Source organism: Astyanax mexicanus, chromosome 4, assembly GCF_023375975.1.
Source record: "Astyanax mexicanus isolate ESR-SI-001 chromosome 4, AstMex3_surface, whole genome shotgun sequence".
Taxonomy (NCBI): domain Eukaryota; kingdom Metazoa; phylum Chordata; class Actinopteri; order Characiformes; family Acestrorhamphidae; genus Astyanax; species Astyanax mexicanus.
Window position 1 is genome coordinate 41,413,061 of NC_064411.1, and position 13,008 is coordinate 41,426,068.

Consider the following 13,008-nt stretch of genomic DNA (forward strand, 5'->3'; position numbering starts at 1 on the left):
ACACAATGCGCACACTCGCCCAGCATGTGATGAAGGTTTACGCCATCCTGAGATACACAAGTGTGTGCGTGTGCGTGTGTGTGTGTGTGTGTACGAGCGTGTGTGTGTGCGAGCGTGTGGCTGCAGGGCAGTAGGGTTAATGGACAGGGTATATATTTGCATGCCGAGCTTTCATGTCCTTCTGCATGAGCACTTATTTCAACGGAAACAACTGTTTCATCCACGAGTCATGCGATGTGTGTGTCTGCGTGTGTGTTCGCGTGTGTGTTTTCGTGTGTGTGTTAAGTGGAGTAAAAGGACATTATACACGTCTGCTTGCAGCATTATGTGAAAATAAGCATTATGGGTTGTGAAAAACCTGTTGACCATATAGGGTTCCTTTAGTTTGTGTATATTATCATGTTCTATTTAGTCTATATGTTTATTTTTTTATAAGTGTATTTTTCGTACTATAAGGCGCACTGGATTATAAGACGCTAGGGATGGGCGATATGTCCCAAGAAAAAAAAAATCACGATATTTAATGGTATTTTACGATAACGATACTATTGGCAATATGACAAAACACTAAATTTAAAAAAAAATATTTCAAGAATACACTACTGCAACAAAATGAGAATTAAATTGTATTTTTGCAAACAATATGATACGATATGGCACATTCCTAACTGAGATATAAAAAAAAATACAAGAATTTAATCAGATTTGTAACAGAACGCACTCCAAATATCTCCATGTATCCAGGATTGAAGTAAAATAAATTATACTGGACAGATATAATCTGTTTCTAGTAGATATATCATTGGAAATGAGAACAGTGGGATTTTTTCCCAAAAAAATAGTACCCTGATGTGATAATTAGGGGTGGGTGATATGGCACGATATTTCAGCGTTTAATATTCAATATATTCTGTATATTCAAAAATGTTGGCGATATTATTGCGTATATATGATATGATATAGCACATCCCAATAGTGAACACTTTTAATAATTGTCTATTTTCTGGTCTGTTTTTTTTTTTTTATATACATAAGACGCTCTGGATTATAAGATGCTTCCCAACAGCGCTACACTGAGAAACCCTGAGTGTTCCAGTAATGAATTATGCCCCCTATTGAATAATCTGTGTATTGCACACAGATTTCTAACTTTTTTTTTAAAGACAACTCGTTACATTTGTTTTAGTTGGTTTTTAAAATTGAGCAATACATTCCAGGTGTAACAAATATGATTTTTTTTTTATTATTAATTCCAACAATCAGACTCGTGATTGACCTGTTCCTTCTATGTGTTTGTGTTCCAGGATCTTCGGAAGCAGGTAGCTCCGCTACTGAAGAGTTTCCAGGCCGAGGTGAGTGCTCTTCTTCTTTCTCCTCATCAGTGTTGTGTCACGATTGTGTGATGCATACATCATACCCTCTTGATTTTGTGTGTGTGTGTGGTGTGTAAAGTATGTGTGTGTAGGTGTGTGAGTGGAGGAGGGGTGTCTGTATTCCTTCTGTTTTGATCACCAGCTTACCAGTTTTGATCAGGGCTTTTATGGAAATGTTAATAGAGTAAGAATAACTCTGTAATAATAAGTCAAGACTGTGATGTAACAATTTTGGGGTTTTGGAATAGGATAGTTTTACAGTTCTGTTTTGGTTCTGCTGTGTCACATGGTTGCAATATTAAGTAATCAGAAAATATATGGTTTATATGATATACGGCTCTGAAAAAAGGGACCACTTAAAATTTTACCAAATTGAAAACCTCTGGAATATAATCAAGAGGAAGATGAATGATCACAAGCCATCAAACCAAACTGAACTTCTTGAATGTTTTTGCACCAGGAGTGGCATAAAGTTATCCAAAAGCAGTGTGTAAGACTGGTGGAGGAGAACATGCCAAGATGCATAAAAACTTTAATATAAAACAGGGTTATTCCACCAAATATTGATTTCTGAACTCTTCTGCAAAAATCAGTTTCTCTGATTGTGCTATTTATAGGTATAAGTTTGAGTAAAATGAACATTGTTTTATTCTATAAACTACGGACAACATTTCTCCCGAATTCCAAATTAAAATATTGTCATTTAGAGCATTTATTTACAGAAAATTAGAAATGGCTGAAATAGCAAAAATATGGAGAGCTTTCAGACCTCAAATAATGCAAAGAAAACAAGTTCATATTCATAAAGTTTTAAGAGTTCAGAAATCAATATTTGGTGGAATAACCCTGGTTTTTAATCACAGTTTTCATGCATCTTGGGGCATGTTCTCCTCCACCAGTCTTACACACTGCTTTTGGATAACTTTATGCCACTTCTGGTGCAAAAATTCAAGCAGTTTGGTTTGTGATCATCTATCTTCCTCTTGATTATATTCCAGAGGCTTTCAATGTGGTCAAATGAAAGAAACTCATAATTTTTAAGTGGTCTCTATTTTTATTTCTAGTTTATTATAGGTACATGCCATCAGATCTAAAATCAAATTTTTATCAATCAATTTTTAAAATATAAAAAAAATTCTTGCCGCATAATGGAGCAGTGAACTTGTAAAAGTGTGTTTTTGCTCCTCTGCTGAAAAGCGAGAGCAGATGTTAGTAACAGTGTTGGTAAGAGTTGCTGAGCAATCAGTCTCGCGCTGCGTTGCATCAGCTGAGCAGGTATAAATAAACCTTTCCTGTCTTCAAGAAGAAATAATGCACTGTCCCAGAATTCCTTAAGCCTCCGTCCTCCACTTACCCCTCTTTCCTTCCTCTCCTCTCCGTCAGCAAGTACACCGTGACCTGGACCGGGCGGGTCGAGGGGATGAGAGAGAGAAAGAGAGAGAGAGACTATAGACTATAAAAGAAAAGTGGAGCGGACTCTCTGTCTCTCTCTCTCTCTCTCTCTCTCTCTCTCTGTTGTGCACTGAACCCTGAGGCCATGTTTAAATTGCATCCTGTATTAAAAAAAAAGGACAAAACATCACCCCTTCCATTCCATTCCCAGCATTCAGAGAGAGAGAGAGAGAGAGAGAGAGAGAGAGAGAGAGAGAGAGCGCGAGTAAGAGACACTGAGACAAAAAGAAAGAGAGAGAGAGAGAGAGAGAGACAGCCGAGAGCTCAACGTCTGATGTCCTGCTCAGATACGCAGTACGCAATATATCCCGTAGACCCTTCATTACCCCGTTCCTCTCTTTCGCCCAGCTCTTTCTCTACTCCCTCTATTTTAATCGCAGCACATCTCGCTCCTTTCGCCCTTTCGCCGTCCAGCGCGAGAGACGTCTCGCTCTTCACAGGGTCTATTTAAATAACCGCGGTCGCGCTCCTATTCTCTGACCTTCTAAAAGGAGATGTTCCCGTTTTTCCCCTGCTCGTGGAGCTCATTTATGCATAAATATTCTTTTTTATCGTCCCTCGCTTTCGGGCAGGAGGCGAGAGAGTGATTTTTGCGGCGGGAGGAAAGGGCTCTCGTCCTCTGCTCTCGCACCCCGAGCCTCGCCACTGACCCCGAACAATGCGGTGTGACAGCCCTGCCCGTGGCCAGGCCATTAGATGCCCAACTTTACTATCTACTATCTGTGTTTATCTGTGTGTATATGTGTGTTTGTGTTTTTGTAGGAATGTACAATATAATGTTTCTTCTTAAAAAGAGTTTATCCTGCTTTTGTTGGAGTAACTGTCTCTATTGTCTAAAGAAGACTTTCTACTACATTTTGGAGCTTTGATCACCGCACCCTAAGTGTTAAATGGAGCGCCATCCACAAAAGAACACAGTTCAGAATTGATATACAGCTCTGGAACAAGTTTCTCTGATTTTGCTATTTATAGGTTTATGTTTGAGTAAAATGAACATTGTTGTTTTATTCTATAAACTACAGACCACATTTCTCCCAAATTTCAAATACAAATATTGTCATTTAGAGCGTTAAAGTTTTAAGAGTTCAGAAATCAATATTTGTTTTTTTAATTACAGTTTTAATGTATGTTCTTGGCACGTTCTCCTCCACCAGTCTTTTTTTGGTGCAAAAAAAATCAAGGAGTTCAGGTTGGTTTGATGCCTTGTAATCATCCATCTTACTCTTGATTATATTCCAGAGGTTTTTAGATTTGGTAAAATCATATAAGAAACTCATAATTTAAAGTGTTTTTTTTTCCAGAGCTGTATGTTGCTGCGGGCTTCCTCTATAGTTGACAAGTGGAATTTGCACTTTGAGCTAGCTCTAAAGGACACACTTTTGTGGACAAGCTGTGAGATGCAGAAGTGTCAGTGAGAGTTACAGGGTTTTATACTAATGTGACTTCCATAGAGCAGTTGGCGGCGTTCTGAGCCTGGGGCACAATAATTCCAGAGAACACAGTTCCTCTACTACACAGCTCATGCTGGAGGGCTTTGAGAATTGATATATTGTACTACAGGCTCCCCCTATAGTCAGAAAGTGGAATTTCACACGTAGAGACAGCACTACAGGGCACACTATGCACATGCATTTCTGGACAAGCTGAGAGATGCAGAAGTACCAGTGAAAGTTACAGGATTTTACACAAATATGACTTCCATAGAGCAGCTTACAGCATTTTGTGCGTGAAGTAGCAACAGTAGAGGAAACAAACTTCCTAATTCCTGATTCTAAAGCTGCTATTTTAAGGTGAAAATGCTACATAACGTTGTATGGGAGACCAGGGAAGTGTGTTTGATGCGCTTCTTTCAGCCCCCACCAAACCACCAATCCGATCTCTCCGACCCCTTAGCTGAACTCAGAGACTGTATAAAAAGATGGACGTCGTGTTGCCGTTCGCATTCATTCAATGAAAATGAAGCCAAAATCTTCCGCCATGTTGGCGATCCTGAAACCCGAGTCTGCGCAGTAGAGACCAGAGGAGGGAGAAAGGCTGTGGAGAGACAGCCCACTCATTTAAATAAACCCGCCCCTGAGGGCTGCCTCGTGGTCACAGGCTGCAGAGCGGGGCGGAGCGGAGCTGACGGTCTGTTATTGGTCCCGCCCATAAGCAGCCCTTTTACAATAACCACACCTTTTTTGAATAGAGCCGAATAAAGTTTTAAAAAACGAATTCTGTGGGGATATAAAAATTTAACAATATAATCAGAGGTTACACTAGCTGCTGCATTTAAATAATGGAGGTAGAATTACAGTATATTAGAAAAAAAAACGTGATTGAAAGTTGTCTGTTTTTCATTGAAACCTATGGGGATGGGTGGAGTTACACAGCTTTCTGAAACCGAACAGCAGGGGGCGCCCGACCTCTGGTGGCTTTACTTTTGAGAGACGATGCTCTGTCCAGCTATACACAGTCTATGGCTGAACTTCAGCCACACCTGACCCTTTTATCCGAGCAGATCTTGAAGCCAGCCGCCCCATCCCTCCTCTCCTGCAGCTCCGCCTATGAATAAAAGAAGGAGCTGCCTCCCTGACGGTGTCACTCCTCTCGCACTCCTCTCTTATCCCGCTTTTGATTCCGTTAATGGTAAGACAATGGAGGATGAATAATAGGAGTTAATGGGGACTTAAATTTGTCCTTTTGCTTGTACGCTGAGGTTCTTTTTTTTTTCCTCTTCTCCAGCGACAGCCGCTGAATGATGGATGAGGGGTTGAATTTTTCATGGGGGCCCATATTGAGATTCAGCAGGTCCACGCTGTGGAACGACAAAGCCAGCAGTGCGCGCTACACTCGAGTGAGCGCTCCAGCATGCCTGGAGTGGAGACGCTCTCGCGCTGTGAGTGACTGAGAGAGAGAGAGAGCGAGAGAGAGAAAGAGAGGGAAATCTGTCCTGTGATCAAGGCCTTAAGGCTACTGGACAGCTCTTCAGGAGATTTTAAGTTTATAATATGGAAAGGAAGAGGAGGGAAGGGGTTTGTTTTATATTTATTGCCATATTAATTTACCACACTTCCAATTCTTTAATTTCCCAAAAATCGTAAGTGTGCCTCATAATCCGGTGCACCTTATGTATAGATTCTATCAGTCAGGTTGTAAGAAGCAGTAAAGCCACTCTCCTCAGAAGTACAGATTTATATAGGAGTTTCAGTGAAGTTTCTCCAGCACCAAGGCTGGAGCAGTATTAGCTGTAACTGATAACCACAGCTCTAGCTCTTTCACCGTTCAGAGGTGAGTATATCAGAGTGTAGTCTGCGTTTTTACCATGTTAAAACAAGCTACATGTGAAGAAATGCTAGCTGATAGCACCCTGGCTTACCAGAACACTCAGGGTTCCTCAGTGTAGCTCTATCAGGCAGCATTTACTAGCACTAAGTGCTGATAATCACAGCAAATGCTGCTGGTAATCGCGACTAGGGCTACAATATTGGAAAGCTAAGCTTATTGTAAATAAACGGAAGTGCTTTACTCACCCAAATAAGCAGTTTTCAGGAGAGAAATCGGTGTAGATTAACTTCCAACGCTTGTTTAACTATGAAAGAAAATGTTTTTTTTTTTTTTTTTTTTTCAGAATTACAGTTTTGTTTACTTAGGTCCCCCAAACAGTGTGCCTTATGTATGAAAATAAACCCCAAAAAAAGAGGTTCGTTGATGGTGAACCTTATAGTCTGTAAAATACGGTAATATATGAACACAGTTTGCACATGGATTTCTGGACAAGCTGAGAGTAACAGAACTGTCTGACTTTAAAGTGCTCTGGCATTGTCCTGACCACTTTATTGGAGGTCCATAGAACAGTTAGCAGATATGTTTGGAAAGGGAAGCCGCACTTTAAGCCATCACTAAAGGACTTACTTTTCACGTGCATTTCTGGGCAAGCTAAAACAGAACTGTCAGTAACAATTTCAGGATTGTGTACTAATAAGACGTTACAAATTAAGAAATATATCAAGTATTATTTAACTTTAACTTACAGAAATGTCTGAATTGTGTGGGTTTTCTCTAGCTTTTTAATTAAAATGTAGTCTTTATAGCTGATATTTGAACTTATTTCAAATCATTTAATGTTAATGTTTTATTCTTTTGTAAAAAAAAATAATAATAAAATAAAATAATAAAGTTGGCAACCCGAATATCACGTAATAGTAGTATGTGAAAGTTAATCATAAAGTGTTACTTCAGCTTGGGAGCAGCTTGGAAAACATCACTCACTTTGTAAGTTGTGAGGTGCTATCGTGTCAGTGGGGTTGAACACTAGTCTCAAAATGCATTGTGGCTTGTGGATGTCAGAGCATCATAAACACAGCATATCTTACAGGTCCGTGCAGATTTTTCTTTAGGTACCACGGGACATGGCAAAAGTCATGGGACGTTATACTAGTCCTATGTCCCAAATCTGTTTGTGTATCATCTTTTGTGAATCATAATTGATGAAAGTATTGTTTTATACAGACTAAGCTGGATCTTGTTGGAATCAGCCTTTTTTTTTTTTATAAATGTTAAAGTAGGTTTATGTCAGTTGTCATGACTTAAAACTTTCATGTAAAGCTTATGCAGGTGTTATGTAGCCTTATGAACACTATCGCTCAGTTTTTCCACCAAAACTGAAGAAGGTAGAAGGTTGAAGGGATGCCAGTGTACTTTTTTTTTTTTTTTTTTTTTTTTTAGAAATAGACTTTTTGTTTAGTCATAAAAGCAGTAATACAATAACATCATAAAACATGTTATGAGCTGGGAACACCAGATGGAACCTTTATGGTTCCGTGGCAGAGCCGTCATTACGCCGGTACCGAGGCCAAGTCTGGCCCGGCCGTGTCCACACAATAGTCGTCTGACCCACACTGGCACGTAAATCCAGCCCATTGTGGAGTTACAGCCGAGTGTTAATAATATTTCGCATGGTTTGCGGCCGTTCTCAAACTGCTATTTTAGCCCTGGCTCATCTCGGAGCTCCGTGTGGGAACGCGGCCATGACGGTTCGGGTGTGGTCTCGTTAAACGCTAATGTGCTCGATTGTGCTCGGGCCCCTGGAGAGCGTGAGGCTAAATACAGTGTGCTTAGACTCTTACTCTGACCAGCAGCTCAGCTATACTGTATGTGTGTACAAAAACACAGTGACCCATACGCCCTTTTATATAGTTCATATTACACTTAGACAGCTCTTTAATTTTTGAGTTTCTTTGATTTTACCAAATTGAAAACCTCTGGAATATAATCAAGAGGAAGATGGATGATCACAAGCCATCAAACCAAGCTGAACTGCTTTAATTTTTACACCAGGAGTGGCATAAAGTTATCCAAAAGCAGTGTGTAAGACTGGTGGAGGAGAACATGCCAAGATGCATGAAAACTGTGATTAAAAACCAGGGTTATTCCACCAAATATTGATTTCTGAACTTTCTGAAACTTTATAAATATGAACTTGTTTTCTTTGCCTTATTTAAGGTCTAAAATCTCTGTTTTTGTTATTTCAGCCATTTCTCATTTTCTGCAAATAAATGCTCTAAATAAATGGAATGTTTTATTTGGGAGAAATGTTGTCTGTAGTTTATAGAATGAAACAACAATGTTCATTTTACTCAAACATATACCTATAAATAGCAAAATCAGAGAAACTGATTCAGAAACTGATGTGCTCTCTTAATGTTTTCCAGAGCTGTATTTTGCATTTACGTATAAATCAAGCAGTTAAGCAAACAGCGTAAATTTTTCCTTTGATTTATTTACAATAAATGGATTGAAAGAGAAAAAGATCAGTATTATTTAATCACAAATTGGAGACAAATTAGAAAGAAAGCATGTATCAGAAAAGCTATGAGCACAACTAATATGTAAGGATTAAAATAGGATTTAGTTAATAATTGGTAAATAAATAAATAATAATAAAAAAGAATTGTCAATGGAAATCTATAAATTATTTCAATTTATAAAACATACAAGCAATAAAACATTTCAATAAGAAACATTTAAAGAAAAAGGAAAAAAATTAAATAAAATCAATAGAACTAGAAATATATTTACTAAAAAACACATTAAATAAAATAAATAGCAATAGTAAATAAAATCGTAATACATTCTTGCTAAAGTTATGCTAAAAAAGGTCTACTACATTTTTAATCAAGAAAACGTAGCTTTGATTGTAGCACGCATTCACTGTGGCATTGTTTTGATAAGCTTCTGTAATGCCACAAGATTTATTTCAATCCAGTGTTGCATTAATTTTTTACCAAGATCTTGCAGCAGACAGTAGAGTCTGACCACTGCACAAAGCTTCTCCATCCAGCACATCCCAAAGATTCTCAATGAGGTTAAGGTCTGGACTCTGTGGTTAACAATCCATGTGTGAAAAGGAAAAGCCAAAATTCCAGCCTCATGAATCCTGACACTGTCATCTTGGAATATGCTCGTGTCATCAGGGAAGAAAAAATCCATTGATGGAATAACCTGGTCTATATTCAGTATATTCAGGTAGTCAGCTGACATCATTCTTTCAGCACATACTGTTGCTGAACCTAAACCTGCAGACCAACTGCAGCATCAATCCCACATCATTTGCTTACTTAAATCCAGGTGAAAACAGTGTATTTCATTTGACAGAAAGTGTAATATAGACTTCCTAACTGTGAAGATGGTTATTATTAAAAGCCTGTGAATGAGTCAAATCTCCAAAATTAGCATTGGCTGTTAATAGAAGCTTATTGGAAGCTCGTAAAGTGCAGAGATTGAAACGCTGATTGTGTATTTAATCGTCCTCCACTCCGTCACTTACACTTACACTCCACTTACAGTTTCACAAAGTCTTGAGAATGAACTGTAGCACCTCCACTCCATAAAAGCTCTGGCTGTGAATCTTCATAGTCTATTTATAGCAATTCCAGGAAATCCCTAATAAGGCACCTAAGATAAAGGCTAAATTGAGGCAAACTAAGCCTATGCTACACTATCCCTCAAGAATGCTACAGCTGGGCTGTGCTCTGGAGATCCAGCTGCTCGCTGGCTGTGACGAGTGCAGGGGGGCTTATGATGTTAGTATTGAACAGTAGATCTGTTTACGTTACGTTTTCATCAGTGATTCTGAGATGGAACCAAAGTTAATATGCTTTAACTGTAGCTTTAGCTTTAGCTTTAGCTGTAGCATTACTTTTACTTCATACTTGTGGTTTTCCACTCAGCTGGCCTGGTGTTCTCGGGATGTGAGTGACCGAGGTAATGGCCTTCTGCTCAAATAAACGCCCTACTTTTTAAAAACACACACCCTTGCGTGGGTTTGAACCCGGCCCAACTCTACAATAACACACACTCTTCTGGCTCTCAGATTCGGCCGCTCTGTTGAGGCTTATTTTCAGCGGGATTTTGGTGGGTTTTTACATTTCTGAGATGTTCCCAGAACAAAGACGTGTCCCGTCACCACACAACACATCTGAGAACTTGAGAAGCATGGATTTCACAAGAGCTCTGACGATATCCAGTGGTGTGAAGCTCACTGTTTGAGTGCCTTTTTAGAGCATTTTTGGAAGGAACTGACCCCTCACTGCATACAGAACCAGGAACACCACAAAAGACCTGCTTGATGTTTTGGCAATGGATGATTTGCTTATGTTCAAAGAGCCTCAAATTCTTGCGTTTACCATTTTTCCACCGGATTCCAACACATCAACCGAAATGGCTGAGGAAAAACAACCACCCACCGACAACAAGTAGAGGATTGTCTGATTCTCATCATTGGTTTAGAGCAACAGTTGAGACTCCTTGAACATAAGCAAACCAACCATCGCCAAAACATCAAGCAGGTCTTGTGGGGTGTTCCTGGTTCTGTGTGCAGTGAGTGGTCAGTTCCTTCCAAAATGCTCCAAGAAGGCACTCAAACAGTGAGCACTCACTGCATATAGAACCAGGAACACCCCACAAGACCTGCTTGATGTTTTGGCGATGGTTGGTTTGGTAACCATTTTGCCCCTGTTTCCAACACATCAGTCGAAATGGCTGAGGAAAAACAACCATCTACCAACAACAAGTAAATGAGTGTCTGATTCTCGTCATTGGTTCAGAGCAACAGTTGAGGGCTACGTTGTTGGGTATTTTAAAGATGCAGACCTGAAGCTGTAACCCCTCTCCACCATGAAACTAGATGTACAAATTTTGAAACTGGACCTTAAAACAATGGAAAAAGGTGGTCTTGTCTTTAGAATCCTGTTTTTTATTTTGTTCTCACCAACTACGAGAACCTACTTCCCCGTTTTCATCTAGCTTATGTCTCAGTTCTTTTACCATTATGCACCATCGGTACCATGGTGGGAGATAATTAATGTTGAGTGGTCATAATGTCCATTGCTTAAATCAGTTTTTTGAGGGTATTTTCAAGAGTTTCGAAACTGTAACATCCGTTCAAGACCTTGTAGATCACCAAAGTTGCTGTTCTCTGGCACCCATGGCATGCGTCATGGTGTCCTCTGTAAATTCTAAACTCAATTATGGTGTTAATGGCACAATGTCAGGGACTCCCAACAAGGTTTGGTCCTTATTGTAGGCTGGCTCAGGTCAGCCATGGTGCTGCCCAGTAGTGCTGCTGCATTGCATGACTCAGCTCTACAGAGCTGACTAAGGATGTACCTACACTACACTACACTGCAAAAATCTGTTCCGTTGTCTCCAAAAGCACGGCTTGATTGGCTTGTGTTATTGGTCTGAATCGTGCCCGGGCATTGGTACACCATTGGTGAACCATGGCTTAGCCACCACCATACCATACCATACCATGCCTTAGCCACCTGGACTCGGGTATGGTACGTATGTGTTGGCGCGATCTGTGATGTCAGTGATGCGACGCTCCTGTAAACAAAACATATTTGTTGGTGTTGTGCCAAATTCAGCACCAGCGTCAGGAAAAGCGCCCCTCCTCTTGGGAGCTATGTATGTAACCGTGACTGAGATAACTGCAACATTTGGCAAGGGTTTCTAAGTAAGTTAAAGTGGATTATCTCCACTTTAATCATGAAGACGATGCATACGCTTTACCGAGAGAGGGTGCTTTACATGGCAGGGGTGCTGAATTCGGCTCAACACTGGCAAGCCCACTGAGCAGTGGGTAATGACATAAGCGTACTCGGGCACGGATTGTTTAAACCCAGTATGAGTGCAGGCCAGCGGGGGTGTGGGGAGGGGAAATCAGTCTTAGACTTAACTACCTTAGAGTCCTGACTGTAACGTCATCTAAAAGAGTTTGGAATAGCTAGTGAGAGATCACCAGGTTCTAAGACTGAACTCAAATAGGTAATAGTGAGACTTTAAAAAAACGAGTCGACACAATGAAAGGTGACAGATTGGGTTCTGTAGCTTTTGCACAGTAACGTACATTTATGATACTTTAACGAATGCTAAAAAAAAAAAACTTTTTTTTTTATAGACATTTTACAGCAACTGCTCAAACCTCAGAGCTCCCCATCTGCTCACTGCGGCTTCTGGATGTGTCTGTCCCGACACACTCGCTGCCCCCGTGCCCCCGTCCTCTCCTGGTCAGGTTAACGCGGCCGTTGTGCCGCTGCGCGAGAGTGTGTGTGGGTATGAGTGAGGTATTAAGCGGGCAGGCAGGCTGTTAATCCTCCATTAGAGAGATCCCTCTGGGGATCAATCATAGGCAGCACAGCTTAGCGCTCAGATCCCCCAGCACAGCTTCTCTCCAGAGAGATACACACACACACACACTCGTACACACACACACACACAGTCTGCTGCAGCTCCAGTATAAGCCTCACTACTTTCACTGAAAAGTAGCAGAATTACAATTTGAACGACAAAGCAGTCAATTCAGGTGGTACCTTTATATTGTTTTGTTTGTTTTTTGTCTTTTTTATCTTTAAACTGGCAACCAAATTTCCAGCCCCAGAGCATGATGCTCCCACCCCCATGCTTAACAATGTTCTTGGCATTGAATGCTTCACTTTTACATCTCCAACAATACTTCTGGTTGTTGTGGCCGAACAAATCAATCTTTGTTGCATTTTTCATTTGCAACATGAGACCTGAAGGAGATCTTTTAAAGGAGAAGTCTTGAGTCTACTTTCGATGTACAGTTGTCACAATTTTGTAGCAGAACACCCAACAGTATCCGAGTTTTAACCATCTATCTAGGACTGACGCAATAATT

The 13,008-nt window shown here is 40.2% G+C and overlaps 2 protein-coding genes across 4 annotated transcripts in view; both read left to right on the forward strand.

The window, feature by feature from the left end:
- The window catches only part of LOC103044296 (P2Y purinoceptor 13), a 353,924-nt gene that overhangs the window by 271,268 nt on the left and 69,648 nt on the right, over positions 1-13,008 (forward strand). The gene's annotated exons all lie outside the window — the stretch shown is intronic.
- cux1b (cut-like homeobox 1b) overlaps positions 1-13,008 on the forward strand; it is a 228,767-nt gene that overhangs the window by 86,632 nt on the left and 129,127 nt on the right. For all 3 annotated transcript variants that reach the window (XM_049478659.1, XM_049478660.1, XM_022678800.2), the window contains exon 3: positions 1,305-1,352. In XM_049478659.1, the coding sequence (XP_049334616.1) occupies positions 1,305-1,352 (48 nt within the window). The remainder of the gene's footprint in view (positions 1-1,304; positions 1,353-13,008) is intronic.